The sequence below is a fragment of the Carcharodon carcharias genome, chromosome 34 (assembly GCF_017639515.1).
Source record: "Carcharodon carcharias isolate sCarCar2 chromosome 34, sCarCar2.pri, whole genome shotgun sequence".
NCBI classification, from domain to species: Eukaryota; Metazoa; Chordata; class Chondrichthyes; order Lamniformes; family Lamnidae; genus Carcharodon; species Carcharodon carcharias.
The window spans coordinates 12,272,216-12,299,468 of NC_054500.1; the positions used below are offsets into that span (position 1 = coordinate 12,272,216).

The 27,253-nt window shown below is 46.7% G+C and overlaps 1 protein-coding gene across 3 annotated transcripts; it reads left to right on the forward strand.

Annotated features, from left to right (window-relative positions):
- The first annotated feature begins 80 nt into the window (after positions 1–80).
- Positions 81–25,373, forward strand: LOC121272662 (N-acetyllactosaminide beta-1,3-N-acetylglucosaminyltransferase 2-like). 3 transcript variants are annotated; one of them, XM_041179369.1, is made up of 2 exons: positions 81–241; positions 23,143–25,373. In XM_041179369.1, the coding sequence occupies exon 2, from the start codon at positions 23,157–23,159 to the stop codon at positions 24,387–24,389; it is 1,233 nt and encodes a 410-aa protein (XP_041035303.1). In that variant the 5' UTR covers positions 81–241; positions 23,143–23,156; the 3' UTR covers positions 24,390–25,373. The 3 variants fall into 3 exon arrangements, with proteins under 3 accessions (XP_041035303.1, XP_041035301.1, XP_041035302.1); XM_041179367.1 differs by lacking the exon at positions 81–241 and adding an exon at positions 15,365–15,695; XM_041179368.1 differs by lacking the exon at positions 81–241 and adding an exon at positions 15,748–15,941.
- The last annotated feature ends 1,880 nt before the right edge of the window (positions 25,374–27,253 follow it).

The following is a 27,253-nucleotide window of genomic DNA, read 5'->3' on the forward strand; positions in this document are numbered from 1 at the left end:
GAAGCCAGGAGACAATCGGTTTCCAGGTAACGACAGAAGATTGACAGCAGTGTCTGCCAATCACCGGCCGCATTTGAAGAGGTGGTCGGACAGCGTCCATCGGTAAGCCACCAATCAGCGCTGAGGAAGGTGGCAGGCGAGTGTGGTTGAGCCGTGGCACGTCCAACCGAACTTCTCATTGAAAAATCGGGTGCTTTCCGGCTTGCCACCCTGGGTGCAAACAAAATCTCTCACACTTGAGGTAGGTTTTCTCATTTAAAATCCAGCTTCTAGCTAGAAAAGTCCATTGTCAGAACCCAGCGTGTAAATGAAAATAAATGAGGTTTTTAAAAGGTGATTGGTCTTGCCATTGTGCATTGCACAGTACAGTTTGTGCGGAATAGAAGATTCTGGAATCTTGTGGCCTTGGTTCAATTCTTTTCAAGGAAATGAGGTAGAAATGTAATTGAAACAAAAGTCTGTGGTTCCTAACTGCTGTCTTCAACAATTGGGTGTCTTTATAGCGTTGCCAACTCTGGCTGAACATGCTCCAGGAGATGTCATCACATGGCTCCTACCTTCAACTTCCCCTTCCCCAGAGTTCTGCCGTTGGCAACCAACATCTCAATCGTCACCAAGCCCAGCCTTCCCAAGGCTTAATGTATCCTGGGTTTGACTTTTGAAAACCTGGTCACCCTAGTTGAGGGGATTGGCTTGTAAACCAGGCCTATATTCGCTAGAGTTTAGAAGAATGAGAGGCAATCTCATTGGGACATAAAATTCTTAAGGGGTTTGACAGGGTAGATGCCAGGAGGATGTTTCCCCTGCCTGGAGAGTACAGAACTATGGGAGACAGTCTCAGAACATGGAGACAGCCATTTAGAACTGAGATGAGGAGAAATTTCTTCACTTAAAGTGTTGTGAATCTTTGGAATTCTCTGTTCCAAAGAGCGATGGATGCTCAGTCATTGAGTATATTCAAGATAGAAGTCGATAGATTTTTGGTTACTTAGGGAATCCAGGGATGTGGAGTTAGTGTGGGAAGATGGAGTTTATGTAGATGACCAACTATGATTTTATTGAATGGTGAAACAGATTCAAAGGGCCAAATGACTGACTAAGCTCCTAGTTCTTGTCTTATTTATATTCTTATTTAAATTCTTGTCTACACACCACCTTTCACAACTTTTTGAAGTGGTTTTGGTGTTAACTGCTGTAGTATCAGAAACATGGTAGCCAATTTACACACAGCTCGATTCCATAAACAGCAACATGATAATCACCAGAGGACCTGTTTTGTTGTTGTTGTTGGTTAAGAGATAAATATTAGCAAGGACACAGAGAGCTCACCCTGCTCTTCAAATAGTGCCGTGAGATTTTTTTACATTCACCCATATGAACCTGAACAGTGAATGGTAACAGGGGCATTGCGGCTGAGCCTGATCCTGTCACTACAGGATGTATTTATGCACACACACACTTACTTACCAGCGAGGGTCACTGCTTAGTGATTACATGTAATTGGCTGATTTTACACTTCCCACTCAAATGATGCAGATTTTTGTTAACCTGACTATCAACCCAATGAATCCCACTCTGAGCGTTTAACCTTCAGTCTTTCTGGTCTGAACAGCTCACCACGGTTCAGCTAGTGAGATGTGTGTTTGGGACAAGCTCAGACTGGCCCGTAGGAACACAAGAATCACCCATCTGACAACATGATTCAGGCAGGTGATGCAGGAAATGTTTCTTTACTGAGGCTGGGAGTGTTTGATGGGGACAGTGTATAGGGAGCATTATTCTTCATCTAAACCCATGCTGTACCTGCCCTGGGAGTGTTTGATGAGAGTTTAAAGGGAGCTATACTCTGAATCTAACCCTGTACTGTACCTGTCCTGGGAGTGTTTGATGGGGACAGTGTAGAGGGAGCTTTACTCTGTATCTAACCCTGTGCTGTACCTGTCCTGGGAGTGTTTGATGGGGACAGTGTAGAGGGAGCTTTACTCTGTATCTAACCCTGTGCTGTACCTGTCCTGGGAGTGTTTGATGGGGACAGTGTAGAGGGAGCTTTACTCTGTATCTAACCCCGTGCTGTACCTGTCCTGGGAGTGTTTGATGGGGACAGTGTAGAGGGAGCTTTACTCTGTATCTAACCTCGTGCTGTTCTGGGAGTTTGATTGGACATGGTAGAGCTGTAAGATGTGAAAATCCGACCTTTAAGTTCAGAACTTTACTCTGGACTAGTGAGGATGACACACATTCAGATCAGATTCAATTTGTTTCCACTATGTATAGCAAGGTTTATTGTAAATAAAAGTTCATGAAAAAGTTGCACTTACAATACCCTGGATCTCTGAGTTACAATACCCCAGATCTCTGAGTTACCCTTGCTTGGGAGTGGACTTCACTGGCTGGGCACTCCACATTGTCCAGAGTGGGACCAAATCAGACTGCAGCACCTTAGGCTGTGCGATCTCCTCCTTTTAAGCTGTTCTCTACTTTGTTGTTATCTCTGGCGTCAATATATGCTGATAAGGTTTGTAAGATTAGTTGCTTTCACAAGTTCTATAGACTTTGTAAAATTTAACTCAATCATGCCCATAACCACAGAGTCTTCTAGTTAGCTTTGGTAGTGTGACCCATAATCACAGATTAGTTGAGTTCCATCCTCTGCTTGTCTTTGCAGGTCACTCGTCAATTCAGTCACAATTTAATTACAACATCATGACCACAAACATTATATGACAATGATTAGCTCAGTGATCCCATCCAGGACAAAGCAGCCCACTTGATTGGCACCTCATCCACAAACATTCACTCCCTCCACTACCAACACACAGTGGCAGCAAGTGTGCACCATCTACAAGATGCACTGCAGCAACTCACCAAGATTCCTTCCAAACTCACGACCTCTACCTTCTAGAAGGACAATAGCAACAGATAGATGGGAACACCACCACCTGGAAGTTCCCCTCTACGCCACTCACCATCCTGACTTGGAAATATATCGGCCGTTCCTTCACTGTCACTGGGTCAAAATCCTGGAACTCCCTAACAGCACCGTGGGTGTACCTACACCACATGGACTGCAGCGGCTCAAGAAGGCAGCTCACCCACCACCATCTCAAGGGGCAATTAGTGATGGGCAATAAATGCTGGGCCCAGCCAGCAACGCCCATGAAATAATTTTTAAAAATCTATTTGAATCAAGTAAGAACAATGGTTTCTCAAGACTGCGACATCACACAATTAGTTTAGTCATCCCATTGATTTGAAACAGAGCGCAGTCTTTCATTGATCAACAGCCACACTTTAAATAAAACAAGCATGAGCCATGGTCCACAGACATTTTGAAAGCTTTTTAAGCCTCTAGCAATTTGTCTCTTTTGTAACATTTCTGTCCCTGCTCCCTCCACAAATGATAGAATCATACACAAGGAACACATTTCAGAGAAACACACTTGTACAATTATTAAACTTAAGCAGAAAATAGGGAACAAGATTGGGAAGGATGGGGAGTGAGCATTTTGGCTTTTCTTTTGTTTAAAAGACTCCCTTTCAAATAAGTTAGTAACAATGGAGCCGCCATTGAAATGATAATGCTATAGAATACTCATAATACCTGGGCAAGCTTGTATTTTGGCACCTTTTTTTGCGTTTGGGTAGTGTGCAGTGCTCAAATATTTAAAGAGCCAACCTGGTGCCCACCACCGGCCCTGGTAGCTGTAGGTCTACCTGAACATCTCCCTGCGGCTCTCAGTGCTACTGCGGGCATGCTCCCCTCTGAACCGTGTCCGCCATTCCACTCCGCCCTGCACCATTGGTGGCCACCCACGGCCCCTGAGCCACACCAAGCTCACCCTCAGCCATCCTGCTCCAGCATTTCGCAGACCCCCAGCAAATCTCTCCCAGCCTCAGTTTGAGAAGCACGTTGTGGAGGGAGCTCCACATCGTATGCGACATGTGCCGTGCCTGCCCTGGGAAGTGCTGGATGCAGAAGAGATGTGACCTACTCCTAGCTCCACCCTTACAGTGCAAAATTAACCAATAAAAATCTAAAGTTGAGGGCGGGATGTGGCCCTTGTTTAACAGGGATAGACGGTAACTCCTAGGGTTACAGCTGTAAGGGAACCCTGAACTCTTTGCTGAATTTACAGCACAGGAAAGATACTATTATCTACTCTGTGAGCTGCCAGGTGATCACTAGGTGGGGAGCAGGGTGTGTGACAGACTCACCCATGCCCTGAGGCCTCAACCTCTTGAAAACCACCCTCTGTACAGTCAATAGCTGGAGGGGAAGGGGTGGGGGAATTTTGTTGCCAGTGGAAATTCAATGTAAAATGATTAATATTTAATATGGTAATTTATATACATAAATAATAGATCATGTTATAGAAAACATGTATAATTTACTAGTTGATTTCTTGTGGCAGTATAACAACAATTGCAGGTTGTATCTGCATAGCACCTTTTAAAATATTAAAATACCCTGAGGCAGCTCACCGGAATATTATCACGCAATATTTGACACTGAGCCACATAAGGAGATTTAGGGTAAATGGTCAAAAGCTTGGTCTAAGAGCTAGGTTTTAAGGAGCATCTTAAAGGAGGAAAGTGAGGGAGAGGGACAGAGGGGTTTAGGGAGAGAATTCTGGAGCTTGGGGCCCAGGCAGCTGAAGGTCCGGCCACCAATGGTGGAGAAATAAAACCCAGGGATACTCAAGAGGCCAGAATTAGAGAAGCACAAAGATATTGAGGGCTGGAGATGGGGGGGTGGAGTAGGGCTGGAGGAGATTACGGAGATAGGGAGGGCTGAGGCCTTGGAGGAATTTGAAAACAAGGATGGGAATTTTAAAATTGATGCATTGCTTAACTGAAAGCCACTGCAGGTTAGCAAGCACAGGAGTGTGGATTAATGGAACTTATTGCGAGTTAGGACTTGGGCAGCAATGTTTTTAAATGACTGAAAGTTTACAGATTGTAGAATTTGGGAGGCTGACCTGGAGTGAACATGAGGAGTGGATTTCAGGGTAAATGGGGTTTGTGACCAGGGAATGATGATTGGATCCAACATGGGGGGGGAAGAGGAGGAGGCAAATGAGGGAGAGAGTGCGTTGTAAGTATTTTATAAGCTTGTTAACCCAAGACCTGACAGGTCTTCAAAGAGATTGAGAAAGAGAAAGAAAGGTTTTGCAGTTCAATAGCACCTTTCACAATCTTAACATGCTGCAAAGCGCTTTACAGCCAAAGATGTGCTATTTGAAGTGTAGTTACTGTTGTAATGTAGGAAACACAGCAGTCAATTGGTGCACAGCAAGCTCCCACAAACAGCAATGTGATAATGACCGGATCATCTGTTTTCAGTGATGTTGATTGAGGGAGAAATATTGACCATGAGTCTGAAATTGCGGCATCCCTTCAACTCTGACCTCTTGTGTATCGCACACACTTACGGCCGAGCCTTCATCCGTTGAGACCTTAAGCACGGGAATTTGCTCCAATATCTTCTTGCCCATTCACCTCCTTTGAGACCCACCTTAGAATCCATCTCCCTCATTAAGCTTTTAATCACCCCTCGTCACTCCCACTTTACCTCAGGAATTACTGATGACCCTTCTGGGAGGTGCTTCGGGACTTGCAGGTTGTTGTCGATTATATCTTAATGGGTATTTTTTCCCTCTGTCCATATTGCAAGCCCATTCGCTATCAACATTCTTGGGGCTACTATTGACCAGAAACTGAACTGGACCAGCCATATAAATACTGTGACTACAAGAGCAGCACAGAGACTCGGAATTCTGCAGAGAGTCACTCACCTCCTGACTCTCCAAACCTTGTCCACCATCTACAAAACACCAAGTCAGGAGTGTGATGGAAAACTCCCCACTTGCCTGGGTGAGTGCAGCTCCAACAATGTTCAAAAAGCTTGACACCATCCAGGACAAAGCACCCTGCTTAATTGCACCGATGCACAGTGGCAGCAGTGTGTGCCATCTACAAGGTGCACTTCAGCAACTCACCAAACCTCCTTAGATAGCATCTTCCAAACCCACGACCTCTACCACCTAGAAGGACAAGGGCAGCAGACACATGGGAACACTACTACCTGCAAGCTCCCCTCTAAGCCACACACCATCCTGACTTGGAAATATATCGCCGTTCCTTCACTGTCGCTGGGTCAAAATCCTGGAACTCCCTCCCTAACAGCACTGTGGGTGCACCAACACCACATGGACTACAGCAGCTCAAGAAGGCAGCTCACCACCACCTTCTCAAGGGCAATAAGGGACAGGCAATAAATGCTGACCCAGGCAGCGACGCCCACATCCTGTGAATGAATAAATAAAGAAATAAGTCCCTAGTAAAGATCATAAACCACTAGCTGTGGCACTGAGCTAATATTTAAACACCACCCTTCCCCACCCACAACAGGAAGAGAATTAGACCAATACTGTGTTTCATTTCCATTTCATTGACAATGAAACAAAGTGACAATGGGAACTGGCATCTTGTTGTATGAATTCAGCTAGCTCACAAATGTCCTTCAGGGAAGTCCTGTCTTGTGAGATCCTTGTTGACATGAGAGCTAAGTGGCGGGAGCAGCGTGATGCGCAGGCCGAAGTGTAAAAGACGAAAGATGTGACAGAGGTCCAGGTGAACACCTGCTGAAGATACAGTACTGATCAGGCTTTGCTGAATCTTACTTGGCAAATGGACTCTGATGCCTCTGTTTATACATCTTTTTCTAAGACCAACAATTTAGAGGCACTTCATGAGAAGATCTTGTACATTGGTCTGCTGTGGTACTGTCCCTTCATGTACAGTAGTTGCAAAATAAAATGTGAAACCTCAAAAAAAACCCTGTCTTTTTCTACATCTGATCCAGTCCACACTGCTGCTTTTGCCAGAATTATCCAGGTTACTAAAACGTAAAGAACGGGCTTGTGGCTTTTTCTTGGAGGGAAAGTGAAACACAATATTAGCCTAATTCTCTAGTTCCTGGAGTCAGTGCAAGTCATTGTGACTGAGAATGTAGCAATCTAAATTAGGAGATGGCAGTTTCACTCAAGTCCAACACTGTCATTCATTCAGCTTTTAATCACCTCCCTCGCTCCACCTCTAGTGAGGGCTGAGTGCTGTCACCGTCGTTTGGATGATATGTTCAACCCATCTTCCCTCTTGGGCGAATGTGAAAGATGTCAAGACACTATTCTGACGCAGAACAGGGGAGTTGTCCTTGGTGTCCTGACCCCTCAACCAATATCACAAAAAGACAGATTATCTGGTCATTATCATGTTGCTGTGTGTGGGACCTTGTAGTGTGCCACGTTTCCTGAATTAGAACAGCGAGCATATTTCAAGGTACCTCATTGGCTATAAAAACACCCTGAAGTTGTGAAAGGTGTCACGTACATTCAAGTGTTTTTTAGTTTTAGGAAGATAAATGATAATGTGATCCGGCTGTGCAATGCTTTCTGGAGATGTGCTCTTGAGACATTTGGTAAACCACGAGTTTAACGGTTTTTCGGAGTGACTTGTGGATTAGTAACACGCACTCAAGGGCTCGTTTCATTGAGGTACCTCACTGCTGAGGACCGAGGAAGGAAAGACAGTTAAAGGCCCCTCCCCCCACTCCAGACTTGAGCCTGTAGTCCAGCTGACATTCTAGTGCCGTACTGAGGGACTGCTTCACTGTTGGAGGTGCTGTCTGTCGGATGAGCTGCCAAACCGGGGTCCCATCTGCCTTCCCAGATAAGCATATAAGATCCTGCAGCAATATTCAAAAAAGATCAGAGTGGCTATCCCCAAGTATCCCAGCCAATATTTATGCATCAACCAAAAAGAGAATCTCAATTCTATGTGTGGGATCTTGCTGTGCATAAAATGGCTTTTGCGTTTCCCTAAATAATGACAGTAACTGCTATTTGAAAGTAATTCTGTGCCTACTCTGGAATGTCCTGAACATGTTTTATGGTAGGCTTTTGTTTTAATCCAGTCCATGTGCCTGCATGAAGAGTCATTCCATATGGCCTCATAGTAACTGTGGGGAGGGAGAGGAGGGTTGGAGGACAGAGAGGATGGCAGCCAGGGCTTCTCCACCAGAGCAAAGGGCTGAGCGTGGGGAAGACCCTGGTTTGGTGCTAATTCCAGTAATTGTATGCTGAGGAAAAAATGAGTCTGAAGCCAGGCTGTACCTTAAATCAGGCTTATTTCCATGCCTGCAGAGGAAAGACACAGACTCTTTCAATTGCCCCAACACCCAGTGTGAACACCTTTTTATACTCTTGTAATGAAGCCATAATACTTCCCCAGTTGGGGACAGCTACTCTTGACGACCAACTTAAAGCATCTACTGTACAACTCTATTGCGGCACAATTCCAACATTAACATTAGGTCTTGGGCTAGGAACATTGGGGGGCCTCCAGGATGGAGAGAAAGTGTGCTCCAGGTCATTGTTGACTCCTTCTCTGAAGCAAATGGGCCTTTCACTAAACATCCAGAAAACTAAGGTCCTTTTCCAACCAGCTGCTACAGCACAACACCTCCCCCTGTCGATTAAGATCAATAGCAAGATCCTCGATGAGGCAGATGTAGATGAAAAATTCATCGCCTCTTCCCCCCCAACAATGTGCCAGCTCAGCCTTCAGCTGACTGAGGAAAAGAGTAATGGAGTTCCAGGATCTCAAACCCAAGACTAAGGTCATGAGTCACGAGGCAGCAGTGATCCCCATGCTCCTAAATGCTTCGGAGACTTGGACAACCTACAGCAGGCACCTCAGAGCACTGGAGAAGCAGCACCAGCAGGACCTCCACAAGATCCTCCAAACCCAGTGGCAAGAAAAGCAGTCCAGCAACAGCGCCCTCTCCCAAGCCAACATGCCCAGCGTCGGGCCGCTAATCACTCAAAACCAGCTCTGCTAGGCAAGTCGAGTTGCTTGTATTCCTGACCCCACAGTCCCGAAGCAACTGCCTTACTCAGAACTCAGTCGAGGCAGGAGACTCCCCAGAGGGCAGTGGAAACTCTTGTGGGATGTCCTCGAAGCATCCCTGAAGAGATCCAGCATCTCCACTGACTCCTGGGAGTCCCTGGCTTGTGACTGACCAAAACGGAGAAGGTTCATCCAGGAAAGCACCGAACACATCGAGAGAGTATCGGGAACATTCAGAAGCGAAGTCAAGGTGTTGGAGGGAGCATACAAACCTCCAAACACCTCGTCCATCCAACCCTTCAAGCATCACCTGCCCCGGCTGTGACATAATCTGCAGATCACACATTGGACTTATCGGCCATCTCAGAATCCATTGAGCCGGAGTGGAAGCAAGTCGTTCTCGATCCTGAGGCTCTGTCAAAGAAGAAGAAAGCAGCATTCATTTCAAACTTAACCCCATGCCAATTTTCTGACCTTCGGCAAGGTTCCATCTCTTTGCTGGTGACCGAGTTCCACAGTTGCCAGTTTCACTGCACCACCTCAACTACATTGGCACTTTCTGCATGTGAATGAGCCCTTCAGCGGCTGTGGAGGGCAAGTAGCGATACTCGCTTCGCTTCTGTCCTTCCCCAGCCTCTACCATGGGACTCTGGCCAATGACAGCGTTCTGTCACTCACAATGCCAAGACTATCGTGAACGCACGGAAAGGTTCAGGTGGGAGAAGACCAAGCCTGCCCCACACCCACAATGTTTTTTTCTTTCATGAGGTGTGGGCATCACTGGCAAGGCCAGCATTTGTTGTCCAACCCTAATTGCCCTTGAACTTACTGGTCTCCTAGGTCATTTCAGAGGGCAGTTAAGAGTCAAGTCAGCCACATTGCTGTGAGTCTGGAGTAGGCCAGACCAGGTAAGGATGGCAGATTTCTTTAGTGTACCAAATGGGCTTTTAGGACAATCAAAGATAGTTTCATGTCACCATTACTGAGGCTAGCTTTCAATTCCAGATCTATTAACTGAATTCAAATTCCACCAGCTGCCATGGGGAGGATTTGAGCTGTTGTCCCCAGAGCATTAACCTGGATCTCTGGATTACTAGCCCAGTGACATTACCGCTATAGCACAGTCTCCTCATTAGTTGGAGCACCATGACTAGACATGCCACCTTGTGGGAGAATCCAAATCTAGAGGTCATAAGTAACAACGACAATAAAAACTGATATTTATATTGAATCTTCAACGTAATAAAAAGTCCCAAGGTGCTTCACAAGGGTGTTGAAAAACAAATATGACATGGGATCGCATAAGGAGATAGTAAATGAGATGATCAAAAGTTTGATCAAAGAGAGCTTTTAAGGAGTGTCTTAAAGGAGGAAAGCAACTATGGAGGCGGAGATGTGTAAGGAAGGAATTCCAGAGCTTGGGGCTCAAGCAAAAGAAGACGGCTGCCAATGGCAGAACAATGAAACTTTGGGATCCTCGAGAGACCAGGATTAAAGGAGTACAGATATCTCAGAGAGTTGCGGGGTTGAAAGAGGTTCCAGAACGAGGGAGGGGTAAGGCCACGGAGGGATTTGGAAACAAGGCTGAGAATTTTAAAGTCAAGACGTTTTTTGACTGGAAGCCAATGTAGGTCAGGGAGCATGGCGGGGGTTGGGGGCGGGGGGGGGGGGGGGGGTGGGGGGGGGGGGGAAGGGGGGGTGATACAGGAGGGGGGTGATGGGGGAATGATAGAGGAGGGGGGTGATAGGGGAAGGGGGGTGATAGGGGAGGGGGCGGTGATAGGGGAGGGGAGTAATGGAGTGGGAGTGATAGGGGAGGGGGGTGATAGGGGAGGGGAGTGATAGAGGAGGGGAGTGATAGGGGAGGGGGGGTTGATAGGGGAGGGGGGTGATACAGGAGGGGGGTGATAGGGGAGGGGGGTGATGGGGAGAGGGGGTGCTAGGGGAGGGGGTGATAGGGGAGGGGGGTGATAGGGGAGGGGGGTGATAGGGGAGGGGGGGTGATAGGGGAGAGGGGGTGCTAGGGGAGGGGGGTGATAGGGGAGGGGGGTGATAGGGGAGGGGGTGCTAGGGGAGGGGGTGCTAGGGGAGGGGGGTGATAGGGGAAGGGGGGTGATAGGGGAAGGGGGGTGATAGAGGAGGGGGTGATAGGAAGGGGGTTGATAGGGGAGTGGGAGTGACAGGGGAGGGGGTTGATAGAGGAAAAGGGGTTGAAATGGGAATGGGGTGATAGGAGAGGGGGTGATAGGGGAGAGGGGGTGATAGGGGAACGGTACTTACCTCAAGTTAAGACCACGGGCAGCAGAGTTTCGAATGGTCTGAAATTTATGGAGGGTAGAATGTGCGAGACCATCCAGGAGTGGGTTGGTATAGGCAAATCTAGAAGTAACAAAGGGATGAATGAGCTGAGACTGGGATGTAGCTGGGTGATGTTACCGAGGTCGAAATATGGGATCGCAACGATGGTGTGAATATGTGGTCAGAAGCTCATCTCAGGGTCAAATGTGGCAGCGAGGTTGTGAGCAGTTTGATTTAATCTCAGACTGTTTCCAGGGCGAGGGACCAAGTTAGGAGCTAGGAAAAGGAATTTGGGGCAGGGACCAAAAACAATGGCCTCATTCTTCCCAATATTTAATTGGAGGAAATTTCTGTTCATCTAGTACTGGATGTTGGATGTAAGATGGTCACTAAGGAATTAAGGAGAAACTTCTTTACATAGAGAATGTGGAACTTGCTATCACAGGGAGTAGCTGAGGGGAATAGCATTGATGCAAACACATGAGAATTGTAGAATGGTTACAGCGCAGAAGGAGGCCATTCGGTCCACCATGTCTGTGCTGAGTCCCTGAAGGAACACTGCACCTCGCACGCCTTCCCCCCTGTAGCCCTGCGCATACTTCCTTTTCAGGTAATAATCCAATTCCTTCTTCAAAACCTCGATTGAACCTGCCTTCACCACACTCCCAGGCGGTGCGTTCCAGATCCTCACCACTCGCTGCGTGAAAAAGTTTTTCTTCGTGTCTCCATTCCAACATTGTGAGGGAGAAAGGAATCGAAGGATAAGCAGCAATAAAAACTGAAAATGCTGGAAATACTCAGCAGACCTGGCAGCATCTATGGAGAGTAACAGAGTCAACATTTCAGGCTGATGATGACCCTTCATCCTTGCTGATAACACCAGCATAGACCAGTTGGGCTGAATGGCCTGTTCCTGTGCCCTAATTTCTTCCCACCTCCTAGAAGGAGTGAACTAAACAGGGAAAAATGAGAGTCGCTTCCTTTCTGAACCCCTTGGACTCAGTACCCCACCTAAGGGTGTCCTGAATCACTGGAAAATGGGGCAGCAGAACATCCAGGATATCTTATTGTAGCAAATCAGTAATCGTTGGTTGGTTCCCCCATTTTAAAATGCCTAGTGGCAGGACAGGAGGGTTCTGGGGAATAAAAAGCTCTCCTTCCCAAGGAAAAAAGGAAACATCTTCAAAGATTTAGGTTGAAAATCTGATGATTCTTTATGTTAAATTTGTTATAATTTTCCTTTGGTGCTATCTTCACATACTAGTACCAAAAGGCACTTGTCAATGGACAAGTATTCCAGAGAGCCTGGGTAATGTTCTGGGGACCTGGGTTCAAATCCCACCATGGCAGAAATATGAATTCAGTAAAAATCTGCAATTAAAGGACTGATGATGACCATTGTTGTAAAAACCCATCTGGTTCACTAATGTCCTTTAGGGAGGGAAATCTTCCACTCTTACCTGGTCTGACCTACATGTGACTCCAGACCCACAACAATGTGGCTGACCCTTAAATGCCCCCTAAACAAGGGCAGTTAGTGATGCCCATGTCCCATTTCCACTGCACATCAGGGTATCTCAAAGTGCTTTACAGCCACAACTGTAGAGCAAGGTGGGTAACCACAAAGGATGCCATGAGTAGGTTGGGTATGGAAGATAACACTGCAGGAAACCCTGAAGCATTGGTTCAAAGAAATGTTGACATGGTAATTATTTTTTTACACGGGTCATGGGCAGCAGATGGAGCAGTGAATTGCTCAGACTGAGCAGAAACTCCCTCGCCCTTCAATGGAGGCTCTAAGAGTGGGCCTCCAGCTTGTTTGACAAGCACCATCGGGAATGTGGATCAGATAGATAAGTGAAGGACTGGCGGTTGGTGTGGGTACGACCATTGCATATGCAGCACAAAGTGAACTGGCTCTATCATCTGACACTAGAGAGCAATAGGAGACTGGTCAGATAGACCCACTGGTGTCAAGGCTGACGCTGGGCATCAGGTGAGTTCAGCCTTGTTCTCGAGAGGGGGGCATTCTCACATAGGAACATGGGACTTAGAAACTGGAGTAGGCTGTTCAGCCCTTCGAGCCTGCTCCACCATTCAATAAGACCATGGCTGATCTAGTTGTGTTCTCACTGAAAGGCAGCAGCACTAGCAGTACAGCACTCCCTCAGTACTGGGAGGATCTTTCCTCTTGTGGGTGTAGAAAGAAGAACTAGTTCTTTAAAATGTTTAAATATGTAACAGCTTTTTATTCCATTTACTGTTTTGCTGTAAGTGTAATTTGTTGAGAGAACACAAAACTATTGACAGGTTGATTTTGGCAAGAGGGTTCAGACATTTAAAAATAGGGTTTCTTTTCGCTGATAATACCACATTCATAAACTCAGAAAGTGTCAAAATACAAGCTCACCTGTGCTTTTTTTTAATGTATTCATTCATGGGATATGGGCATTGCTGGCCAGGTCATCCCTAATTGCCCCTTGAGAAATTGCCCCATTGGTAAGTAAGAGATTGATAGGTTATCGGGGGGTAGGCGGAAAGCAGATTCGAGGTTAATATCAGTTCAGCCGTGACCTTATTAAATGGCGGAGCAGGCTTGAGGGGTCGAATGGCCTACTCCTGCCCTCTGTTCGTATGTTTGTATGAGAAGGTGGGGCTGAGCTGCCTTCTTGAGCTGCTGCAGTCCATGTGGTGTAGGTACACCCACGGTGCTGTTAGGGAGGGAGTTCCAGGATTTTGACCCAGCGACAGTAAAAGCATTTATTGTAAGTTGACAAATTTATGACAAATTTTCCTTGAGGCCTGTGCTGGAAACACTGTAGTGAATTTTTGGCACAGCAAGCTCCTACAAACAACTATGTGATAATGACCAGATAATCTCTTTTTAGTGTCATTGTTTGAGTGATAAATATTAACCAGGACACTGGGGAGAAGTCCCCTCTCTCTTTGAAAGAGTGCTGTAGGATTTTTACCTTCCTCTGATGGGACAGATTTACAGGGGAGTGAAGGATAACGGGGTGGGGGGGGGGAGGGGGGGGGGATGGTGGTGGTGGTGGGGGGGGGGTGGTGGGGGAGGTGCAGAGGAGGACAGACAGGAAAGAGGAGATAGGGCCACAATCAGACCATCTTTTTTAATCCCATCTTGAAATTTTTATTTATTTATTCATTTCTATTGATGTATTATATATTTTTAAAATCATTTTTACCCAAACACTACCCACACCCCCAACCTACCACAGGCCAGTCTGTCACTTGTTCCTATGCTGTGCTTTCACAGAGCTGTTCTGCTATTAACACATTCTGCTATCTTACCTTTATGCCGCTATCAGCACTTTCTTTAGTCTTTAACACTACCATTAACACTCTTTGTCTTGTGTGCATGACATCTTTGTCAATCTCTCCTGATCTCCCACCTATCCCTGACCTTCTAGGCTCCAGCCCCTGCGGTGGTGCAGTGTTTAAGCACAGCTGGCTCACAGCTCCAGGGTCCAGGGTTTGATCCTGACCTCAGGTGTCTGTGCTGTGGAGTTTGTACATTCTCCCTGTGTTCGCATGGGTTTCTGCCCACTGTCCAAAGACATGCAGGTTAGGTGGGTTGGCTATGGTAAATTGTCCCCTATTGCGTGAGTGTGTGCCCTGTGTTGGACTAGCGTCTGGGCCTGGGTGTACCCCGCCTAGTGCCTATTGCCTGTCAGGATAGGCTCCAGCTCCCTGTGACCCTGAATTGTATGAAGTGGTTCTGGAAAAGTGAGTGCTCCAGTATAAAATCCATCACATTTCTACTTCTCTTTAGCTCTGAAGAACCATACGGACTCGAAACATTAACTCTGTTTCTCTGTCCACAGATGCTGCCGGACCTGTTGAGCTTTTCCAGCATTTTCTGTTTTTATTTCAGATTTCCAGCATCTGCGGTGTTTTCCTTTTTAACAGCTCAGCCATGGCTCTATTGAATGGTGGGAGCAGGCTCGAGGGGCCGAATGGCCTACTCCTGCCCCAATTCCTTGTGACAGGGGCGGGGGGCTCGATTTAACGTCTGACCCGCAAGACAGCACCCCTGGCAGTGCAGCATTCCTTCAGTTCCAGCCTGGATTATGGGCACAAGTCTCTCGGACACGGGCACATTCTTGGGCACAGGCAGAGACACAAACTCAAGCAGACACTGCCACAGCGTGAGTCACTGGCATTGACACCGCCGTTTAAGGACATCTCCTTTCCATTGAACAGGAGAACGTGTGGTGGGAGAATAGTTACTCGCTACAGTTTGAAAGGCAGAGAGAGAGAGAGAGAGAGGGTGGAGGGAACAGTTTACTGACTGCTACCTGAAGCCTGTTAAACTGTGCTGCGTTTAATAGGCGGAGCCTTTCACTCGACTGAGAAATAAACTCGTTTCACTTACGGGGTCAGGGGAACGGGACCTTAGTGCCCAAGAGGAGCCGAGCCGAAGTGGATCAGGATTTCGGAGAATGCCTCTGAAGACAAACAAAAAGGTGCCTTTTTATTTTGCGCCACCGGCTGGATCTGTGACTACGCTCTCGCCACCCACCCTATCCCACAAAGTCCAGCCCTTTGACTGTTATTTTCAGTGTAGATAAGCTCGTGATATCAGAGCAGGATACGACAGCCTAAACCCATTCTGTCGAAATTTGCAGCCAGTCAAGTGCGCCTGAAACACTTTAATCTGCTGTCAAAGAGCAGCCTGGACCTTCTGTGCCCCTTCGCCCTGATGTGACCAGGTAAAGGAGTCTCTGTATGTCCCCGGGTGTGGCGACTCTCCTTAGACAGGGGGTCCAGTTGTGTTCTGATCTCCCCTTTCACCCCCACCCCCATCCCTATCCCATCCCGTCCCATCGCCTGTGCCTGTTTGGGACCCCTCCCCTGTGCCATGGCATTCTCTTCATTGTCCCATTGTTCATGTGTATGTGGACGGACAAGGTGGGACAACAATCAGGCAGTTCCCTTCTCTTTTCGGTCAGTTGCCCACGAGAATTTTTCTAGAGTTGCTCTTCGTCCCCTGCCTCATCTCTTGTTTATTCTCCCCCGCCTCTCTTTCTCTCTCTCTCTCTCTTTCTTTCGTCATTTCGCCCTGGTTCACGTTTTCTCTTTGTTATTGCTTTGTTTCTCTTTCCCCCCTCTTACACACACTTTCACTCGGTGGTGTGGTCGCTGCAGTCCTTATTGGAGTTGGTTGTTTTGAAGGGATAGTTCGGAAAATTGGGTGGCTGGTCGATGGGGGTGAGGGGAGAGGTGAAAATGTGATAACTTCAAAAGTCAGGGGTAAGTTTGAAGACAGAAAGAAAGAATTTGAAGAGCTGAGAGGAACAGATGTCAGGAGAATGAAAGTGGAAAGGTGATTTCTCTTTTAAATTCAGTTTACAGAATGTGGGCATCACTAGCTAAGCCAGCATTTATTCCCCATCCCTAATTGCCCCTTGAAAAGGTGGTGGTGAGCTGCCTTCTTGAACCGCTGCAGTCCATGTGGTGTAGGTACACCCACAGCGCTGTTAGGGAGGGAGTTGCAGGATTTTGACCCAGCGACAGTGGAGGAACGGCCGATATATTTCCAAGTCAGGGTGGTGTGTGACTAGGAGTGGAACTTCCAGGTGGTGGTGTTCCCATGCGTCTGCTGCCCTTGTCTTTCTAGGTGGTAGAGGTTGTGTCTAAGGAGCCTTGGTGAGTTGCTGCAGTGCATCTTGTAGATGGTACACACACTGCTGCCACTGTGCGTCAGTGGTGGAGGGAGTGAATGTTTGTGAATGTGGTGCCAATCAAGCGGGGCTGCTTTGTCCTGGATGGTGTCAAGCTTCTTGAGTGTTGTGGGAGCTGCACTCATCCAGGCAAGTGAGGAGTATTCCTTCACACTCCTGACTTGTGCCTTGTAGATGGTAGACAGGCTTTGGGGAGTCAGGAGCTGAGTTACCCGTCGCACGATTCCCAGCCTCTGACCTGCTCTTGTAGCCACGATATTCATATGGCTAATCTGGTTCAGTTTCTGGTCAATGGTAACCCCCAGGATGTTGATAGTGGGGGAATTCAGTGATGGTAATGCCATTGAAATGGAGGGAGATCCCTTCTCCCTCCATTTTAGAGATGGAGAAGGGATCTCCCTCCATTTTAGAGATGGAGAAGGGATGTGCCTCCTTTTCTCCATATCTCTCCCTATCTTTTGCCTTCTTTTGACCTGTCGCTCTGACGCTTTCTCTCACCCCCATCTCTTTTCTGTATCTCAATTCATCACTCTGTCTCTCTCTCCCCCCCATCTCTCTGTTGCTTTCTATCCCTCTCCCTCTCACCCTGTCCCTCTTTCTCGCACCCTGTCTCTGTGTCATTCTCTGCCCCTCTCTCTCACCCTGTGTCTCTCTCTTGCACCCTGTCTCTGTTGGTCTCTTTCCCTCTCTCTCTCGCCCAGTATCTCTCTCTCTCACCCCATCTCTCTGTCGCTTCTGTCCCTCTTTCTTGCACACTGTCTCTCTTTTTCTCTCGCCCCGTTTCTCTGTCCCTCTCTCTCTGTCTCGCTCTCATCCCATCTCTCTCTCTCTTGCCCCATCTCTCTGTCTCTCACCCCATCTCTCCATCACTCTCTGTTCCTCTCTCTCACACCCTGTCTCTCTGTGCCTCTTCCTCTCGACTTCTGGGTCTCCTGCCATTTTAAAGATGGAGTAGGGATTTCCAGCTTTACTCTATTAAGAAGGCATATGGGATACTTGCCTTTATTAGCCGAGGCATAGAATCAAAGAGCAGGGAGGTTATGCTGGAACTGTATAAAACGCTGGTTAGGCCACAGCTAGAGTATTGCGTGCAGTTCTGGAATCCGCATTATAGGAAGGATGTGATTGCACTGGAGAGAGTACAGAGGAGATTTATCAGGATGTTGCCTGGGCTGGAGAGTTTTAGTTATGAGGAGAGATTGGATAGACTGGGGTTGTTTTCCTTGGAGCAGAGATTGAGGGGAGACATGATTGAGGTGTATAAAATTATGAGGGGCATAGATAGGGTAGACAGGAAGGAACTTTTCCCCTTGGTGGAGGGATCAATAACCATGGGGCATAGATTTAAGGTAAGGGACAGGAGGTTTAGAAGGGATGTGAGGAAGAATTTTTTCACCCAGAGGGTGGTGGGAATCTGAATTCACTGCTTGAATGGGTGATGGAGGCAGAAACCCTCATAACATTGAAGAAGGATTTGGATGTGCACTTGTGATGCCACATGGCGTACAACGGGCCTAGTGCTGGAAAATGGAATTAGAATGGTTAGGTACTTGTTTGACAGGCTCAGACTCGATAGGCCGAAGGGCCTTTATCTGTGCTGTAGACCTCTGTGACTATGACTCTGAATGTCAAGGGGCGATGGTTAGATTCGCTCATGTTGGAGATGGTCATTGCCTGGCACTTGTGTGGCATGAATGTTACTTGCCACTTGTCAGCCCAAGCCTGGATATTGTCCAGGTCTTGCTGCATTTGGACTTACATTTGCAGGGGGGGTTAATTGAAGATTGAATGCTTCACTGCAGGGTGCTATAGGGGCGGAAGTTACCCTCATGTAAAAGGGAGTTAAATAAAGATTTGAAGCAACTACTTGCATTTATATAGTGCCTTTTTAAGATAACAATAAGCTCATGGGAGCTTAATCAGTCAAAAAACAGATGTCAAGCTAGGGACGGGCATGCAAAAGCATGGTTGAGGGAGTAGTTATATGAAAAGCTTTAGAAAAGTGGGTAGGGGGGAGGTTTAGAGAGGTAATTCCTGTTGTGAGATGCCTAAAAGGTTGATGATAGCCACCGGTGATGGACAAAAGGAGTGGGCCACACAAGAGTGGGAAAGCTATCCAGGAAACAGGATTAGAGTGGAGAGGTCCAGTTAGAAACTCATCACTGGGAGAGGTCCAGTGCTTTCCTTGTATGTTGCTTATTCAACATTCAGGTTCTCTACCTGTGAGGCCACAGGGAAAGCGTGACTTTTGACCCTGGGTAGGAATGGGTCAGGTCCGAGAGAGCTGTAGGTCTGCTAGGGTCACGGGCTGGACTGGTTGGTAGCCAGAGTCGGGAATGCTGACCGAGCCTGGCATGCCCTCACTCACAGTCCAAAAACTGGGAGTTTCTTTTCCTTTGTCTAATTAATTTCGTCGCCACGACAACAGACCTAAGTAAATAGGATTTCCGTGCACACTGAAAGTATTAGGCAGCCCTGGGTATGTTTTGTCAATGTTTGAGATCAGTCTTGTTGTTACTGAGCATGTTCATTATTATGAGTTTCGGGAATGTATTTGGGACAGTATTCCAGAACAATAACTTAGAACCAATAAGGAATCTGGCCATCCTGGATTTGGCGACTGGATGTAATGGACCAGACAACAGAAACTTGTGTTTATAAAGCTCCTTCCAATGTCCCTTAGCACTGCACAGCAGCATAATTGGATAAAAATTGGCAAGGAGCTGCATGAGAAGATTTTGGGGCTGCTGACTCAAAGTTTTGTCATAGAGGTAGGAGAAAGAGTGTCTTAGAGAGGTTTAGAGAGGGGATTACAGAATCTGAAGACACAGTCACCTGCGGTGGAGCGATTAAAATCAGGGAAGCTGGAATTAGAGGAACGCTGAGATTTTGGAGGATTGTGGAGCTGGAGGAGATTCCACAGGGAGGGAGGGGCAAGGTCATGGAAGGATTTGAACCTGAGGATGAGAATTTGAAAATGGAGGCATTGCCAGGCCAGGAGCCAATGTAGATCAGCGAGCACAAGGGGGATGGTTGAACGGGACATGGTACGAGTCAGGATGTGGGCAGAAGAGTTAATTAATAATCTGAAGGCAAGGGAACATCTTGCAAATAATGACAGTAATAGGATTTGGCTTTGGCTGCCCAACACGTCAACCTCACCTCACAATTCACAGCCTGCCCATGGCCAGTTGGAAAGCGAGCAGACTCTTCTTCCAATTGGATGATTCTTGACTATTAACCAAGGGCCCGATTTTTCTCCACCTCCAATTTTTAAGTAGCTAAGAAGTGCAAGTGTTTTAAGACATTCCTTTTTAAAAACACACTTTTTTAATGCACCTTTTGATTTTTCTCAAAAGGAACAAGCATGAGTAATTGGATTGCTCTGGGTAAGCTGGCATGGACTTGATGGGCCAAATGGCCTCCTTTTGTGCCATAAGTGGCTCTATGATTGAATTTGATATTAGGTTTGGGAGGAAGAGCGGAAGAGTCGCAACTCAAGATTCTTATATTTAAAGTAAGGTAAACCTTTGAAGAGATCAGAATTGAATGGATCACAGTTTAACCATACTGATCTGTAAACCTATGAAGCAAGCAATGAGGGCAAAAGCAACAACTTTTATTTAAATATAGTGTCTTTTAATATAATGGAAGGTGACAAGGTGCTTCACAGATTTATAAAACAAAATTTGACACTGAACCACAAAGAAGTACGTCAGATAATAGGAGGTAGGTTTTAAGCAGCGTCTTAAAGGAAGAAAGCAGATGTGCGGAGAGCTTTCTGTGCTGGGCTCCTCCATCATTGAGGATGGGGATATTTGTGGAGCCTCCTCCTCCAGTGAGTTGTTTAATTGTCCACCACTGGACCACATGACTGGATGTGGCAAGGCTGCAGAGCTTAGATCTGATCCGCTGGTTGTGGGATCGCTTAGATGTGTCTATCACTTGCTGCTTAGGCTGTTTGGCACGCAAGTAGTCCTGTGTTGGAGCTTCCCCAGGTTGACACCTCATTTTTAGTTATGCCTGGTGCTGCTCCTGGCATGCCCTCCTGCACGCTTCTACATGCACATGAGCAGAGATTTTTCACAGTGAATATCCCTCTGGCCAACCTGTTCCAAAACCAGGCTAAAACAGCTTGTTTGTCTGGCTCGTCATTTGTGGGATCTTGCTGTGCTCAGATGGACTCAGATAGTTGAAGGGTCAGTCACAAGGGGACATAAGTTCAAGGTGAGGGGCAGGAGGTTTAGGGGGGATGTGAGGAAAAACTTTTTTACCCAGAGGGTGGTGACGGTCTGGAATGCGCTGCCTGGGAGGTTGGTGGAGGCGGGTTGCCTCACATCCTTTACAAAGTACCTGGATGAGCTCTTGGCACATCATAACATTCAAGGCTATGGGCCAAGTGCTGGTAAATGGGATTAGGTAGGGATGTCCGGTGTTTCTCACATGTCGGTGCAGACTCGATGGGCTGAAGGGCCTCTTCTGCACTCTGTGATTCTGTGACTACACTTTTAGAATCACATGGCACAGGAGGCCACTCAGCCCATCATGTTGATGCTGGCTCTCTGAAAGAGCTGTCCAAAGAAATTCATTGGCTGTGGAGCCTGTTGTCATGGAGCTTGTTGTCAACTTGTGTTAAGGTGCTATATAAATGCAAGGTCTCTGTCAGCCTCTCTTTACAAAGTTTGGTTCCTGTTGTGGCTCATGGGTTAGCCTATACCTTGGGGGCGATCATGGCACCTGATCCCCATCTTCTCCCAGGATTATTGGATAACGGGAAGATTTCCATTGCAAGATTGTAAAAGCAAGAGACAAGAATGTGAACTTGATCCGGAATCGTGAAACCATAACATTACACTGAGCTTAAGTATTATTTATTCAAATATTTGGGATATCTGAGAATCAGGAAACATTAGGCGTGTGATAACATGCTGATCACAATGCACCATATCCTTTCCACTGCAGAAATACACAAGGCTCTTATTGTAAAAGCAAAATACTGTGGATGCTGGAAATCTGAAACAAAAATAGCTGGAAAATCTCAGCAGGTCTGACAGCATCTGCGGAGAGGGAGACAGTTAACAAGGCGTTCATTGTGTTTTTATTAGGGGGAAAGCCACAATTGCATATAATTAAATGCACACATTGGGGAGCAAGGGGAGAGGTGGGAGGAGAGAAGCATGGGGTGGATTAATCGGCTGTGGAACTGTTAACTAGTTCTCATTCAGAGTTTGCTGATTATAAAAGTTCGCCATACTTAAATGGAGTTCTCATGTCATTAGATATTTGAAAATTATAGTTGAATTATGTAACAGAACATAACGAGAAACAGGATTGGTCCTTCAAGCCCGCTCTACCACTCGATAAGATCAAGGTCGATCTTTTACCTCAACTCCACCTTTCTACCCTATTTCCATTTCCTTAAACTCCCTTAGTTTCCAAAAATTGAATATACTCAAGACTGAGTATCCACAGCTCTCTGGGGTGGAGAAGTCTTCATTCCCAGCTCTCTTGAGTGAAGAAATTTCTTCTCCAAAATGGATAATCCCCTTATCCTGAGACCATGACCCTCTAATTCTTGATCCTCAGCCAGGAGGCAACATCTTCCCTGCATCTACCCTGTCAAGATCCTTAAGAATTTTATATGTTTTGGTGAGATCATCTTTCGTTCTCTTAAATGCTAGGAAATATAAACTATGGTTATAAACTATATTAACTAATGTGGAAATGGGACACACTAACCAGGGATTGCCCTTCCCTCCTGTCCCCACTCTTATATTCTAAGCCATCGTTTTGATATTGAGCAGGAAGGGGGTTTGTTCGGTCCCCATTCTTCAAATCTCGCCACAGCCTTGCCGATCGCTATCTCTGTAACCTCCTTGAGTGCTACAACTCTCTGAGCTCCTCTAACTCTGGCCCCTTGAGCATCCCCGATTTCCATCAGCCCACCACTGGAAGCTATGCCATCAGCTGCTAACCTTTGGAATTTCCATCCTAAACCTCTCCATGCCCCTTCCTTTAAGACATCCCTTTTAAAAACCACCTCTTTGAGCAAAGTTTTGCTCACCTATCCTTATGTCTCCTTATGTGGCTTGTTGTCAAATTTTGTTTGGAAACCTTCCTGTGAAGGGCCTCGGGATGTTCTACTGCCTTAAATGTGCTGTACAAATTCAGATTGTTGCACCATTGAACGAAAACCTTGTTCTAATGCTGTCCTGCTTTCCCACTCCAGGCTAGAGAGGGGAAATGGGATGCTCCAAGTTACGGATGGCTGTGTTGGCTCTGCTCGGACTTGGTATGCTCCACATTCTTCTTAGCTGGCACTCCAAGGCACTGATGCGAGTTCCTGTGCAGAAAGCGTACAATATCAGCTATGGTGCGAATGTTACAAATATCTCCTTGTCCAACTCGCGAACCAATCAAAGCTGGATCTCTCTGATAAACATCTCCTCTGATTTCAAGAACTTTATCCCCATGAAGAAGAGCTTCTGGAACCACAGGCAGCATCAGATGTTCCAGCTGCTTGACCATCTCCTTCTCAACGGCACCACTTTATACAGCCCCTCTCAGAGCTGCACTGTGGCCAAGATGGAGGCCGAGGTCATCGATGCCTATTCCTACTCCGAGTCGCATGGAGACTTCCTGCGTTATATGAACTGCAAGGACTACCTGCAGAGGATTGATCATCCAAACAAGTGTGATGATAGGACCTTCTTACTCCTTGTGATCAAGTCCATGGCTGCGAACTTTGAGAGGAGGCAGGCCATTCGCGAGACCTGGGGCAAGGAGGGCACTCTGGAGGGTGTCCAGATCCGCACGATCTTCCTCCTGGGCTCAGCCTCCAGCGTGGGTCAGGGGCCTGACCTGTGGAGCCTGCTGGGCTTTGAGGACCGTTTGTATGGCGATCTCCTCCAGTGGGAATTCAAAGATACTTTGTTTAACCTCACCCTGAAGGACTATCTGTTTCTCAAGTGGGCCACAGTCCACTGCCCACATGTCCAGTACATTTTCAAGGGGGATGACGATGTGTTCCTTAACACTCCTGTGTTGGTGAAGTACCTGAAGTCTCTGGATGTCAACCAAAGAAGCAACCTCTATGTTGGGCAGACCATCTTAAATGCTAGCCCACTACGAGACAAGAAAAGCAAGTACAGCATCCCCATGTCCTTCTATGATGGAGCCTACCCAGCTTATGCTGGAGGTGGAGGGTTCCTGTACTCTGGCAGTCTGGTCAGGTCACTCTACATGGTCTCTCACTACATCCCTTTCTTCCCCATCGATGATGTTTTCACTGGGATGTGCTTCAGCGCACTCGGGATCAGCTCACTGCATCACCCGGGCTTTCAGACATTTGACATTGAGGCCAAACACCGAGACAACCCCTGCGCTCACACTGGGCTGATCCTTGTCCACCAGCGCAGCCCCCATCAAACAACCCGACTCTGGAGAGCTCTCCGCAGCCCAGACCTCCGGTGCTAGTGGCTTCTCCCTCACCTCCTGCTAAAGGGCAGACCCTATTCCCAAAAAAACCTGACATGAAGTGGTTTTCAGAATGATCCCTAAGTACTGGCATTGCAGGTTCCTGTGAATGGGAATAATTGAGGTGTCACAGACCATAAAATACTACTGGGGATGGGAACACTCTTGGGTCTCCAAGACTTAAGGTGTAAAGGACATGCCAGTGGGATAAAAAGAGGCATAGCTTGAGTAATAGCGAGATAACAGGATTTGAATACCAAGCAAAATCTCCAAGTTGCTGTTCTGATGAAAGATTGACCTGAAACATTATCTCTGTTACCTTCTTCACAGATGCTGCCTGTCCTGCTGAGTGTCTCCAGCATTCCTGCTGTTAATTAGAGGTGTAGTTTTGGTGGCGGTGAGATACAGGCAACACTCGGAAACAGAGCACACACTAGAAGGACAAGGGCAGCGGCAACACGTGGGCTGCAGCGGTTCAAGGTAGTGGCTCACCACCACCTTCTCAAGGGCAATTAGGGATGGGCAACAGATACTGACCTTGTCAGTGATGCTCAAGTCCTGAGAACGAATAAAAAAAAACCCCTCCGCTTTGACTGGCAGAGTTTGACACTGGGTCCTCCACACGTGACCAGTCGTACTAGGTCACTGAGGCAAAAATTAGAACAGTTTCTCAGGTATGACAGTACCCACCTTGGCCATAGGTAAATGTTCCAGCCCTAGACCTCTCTTCCCAGCACTCTGTCTCTGACCACAGGGCCAATGTACTAGAGAGGTTCCAAAGCCTTGCAAGCCAGAGGGCTAAACAACTAGGGGTTCCAGGGGTGGGGGAAAGAAAGATCTGGATGTTCATCAGCTGTCTGGAATGTGCTGGGAGAGGACAGAAATGAAGAGTCACTTGAAGATCATGGTGATGAAAGCTTACTGAAGGTTTTGTTTGTCTTATTCCTATTGTGATTTTGTTGATTAAATTAATTCTTTGATGAATCTTGTGTATTCTATATCGCTTCGGCTTATTTATGTCTCACACGAAAGTTGGCACCTCTCGTCATTTTATAGGGCAGCTTGATCACGTGGAGTTATGGTTCTTTCATACTTTCCATTTGAGGAGTTAGATAATAGACTGGTTATTACCTTACTTGAATGTGGAAATGAGGTGTAATGTGACCAGAGTGATAGCCAATGGAAGAATGGGATAAAGTCCAATGCTGGATTTAGTGTTTATGACTCGCTGTTAGTTACATGCTATGCTCCTGAAAGCTTAAAAGGTTGGCCAAAATGGACTTTGGATTTAACACGTCTTTCAAACCTGTTTTATTTTGCTATCCTCTCCTAGTTTGGCGAGAGGCTTCAAAGCTCTAAAATTCATCGACTGTTACCCTGATGGTGATTGTTTAAACCAGAAGGAAACGTCAGGACAATTTGCTCCAGTCCTCTTTAAGTCATGTGCTACAATATAATGGTTGAAGATCTGCCCTCCTGATTGCCACCTCAGTTCACAACAGGCACTACTCTATCCCTGAACCCTCTGTCAGGCTGCCCAGACCTTGTTAAGATTGGGAACTCATGACATGAACAGTGGGTAGGGATTCAGGCGGTTTAGTGAAGCTCCATAGCATCAAAAGTCAGGAATGTCAAAACTTTTTTTTAAGTTTATTCTCAAGATGCGCCCATCCCTAAATGCCCTTGAGAAGGTGATGGTAAGTTGCCTTCTCAAACACAACTTAGTGGCTTGCTAGGCTATTTCAGATTCGACCACACTGTTGTGAGTCTGGAGTCACACATCAGCCAGACCAGGTAAGGACAGCAGATTTCCTTTCCTAAAGGACATTAGTGAACAGAAAGGTTTGTTAATAATTTGGTAGTTTCACGGTCACCATTACTGAGACCAGCTTTTTATTCCAGATGTTATTTAATTAACTGAATTTGAATTCCTCAATTTCTGTGATGAAATTTGAATTCTTGGCTCCAGGTTATTAGTCTAGTAGCTTTTTGTTATCAACATCTCACACATCCTGTCAGAGCAACAGCTGGTGGTCACTTACTACCATAAGACATAGGAGCAGAAATTAGGCCTTTCGGCCCATCGAGTCTGCTCCGCCATTCAATCATGGCTTTAAGTTTCTCAACCCCCATTCTCCTGCCTTCTCCCCATAACCTTTGATCCCCTTACCAATCAAGAACCTATCTATCTCGCTCTTAAATACACTCAATGACCTGGCCTCCACAGCCTTCTGTGGCAATGAATTCCATAGATTCACCACTCTCTGGCTAGAGAAGTTTCTCCTCATCTCTGTTCTAAAAGGTCTTTCCTTTACTCTGAGGCTGTGTCCTCGGGTCCTAGTCTCTCCTACTAATGGAAACATCTTGCCCACGTTCACTCTATCCAGGCCTTTCAGTATTCTGTAAGTTTCAATCAGATCCCCCCTCATCCTTCTAAGCTGCATCGAGTATAGACACAGAGTTCTCAAACGTTCCTCATATGTTAAGCCTTTCATTCCTGGGATCGTTCTCGTGAACCTCCTCTGGACCCTCTCCAGGGCCAGAACATCCTGAGATACGGGGCCCAAAATTGCTCACAATATTCTAAATGTAGATTGACCAGAGCCTTATAAAGCCTCAGCAGCACATCCCTGCTTTTATATTCTAGTCCTCTCGAAATAAATGCCAACATTGCATTTGCCTTCCTAACTACCAACTTAACCTGCAAGTTAACTTTAAGAGAATCCTGGACTAGGGGAGAATCCTGGACTAGGACTCCCAAGTCCCTTTGCACTCCAGATTTCTGAATTCTCCCCCCATTTAGAAAATAGTCTATGCCTCTTCTTCCTATCAAAGTGCATGACCTCACACTTGCCCACGTTGTA

Coding starts and splice junctions, on each gene's coding strand:
- LOC121272662 (XM_041179369.1), top strand. CDS start 23,157: ATGGGATGCTCCAAGTTACGGATGGCTGTGTTGGCTCTGCTCGGACTT.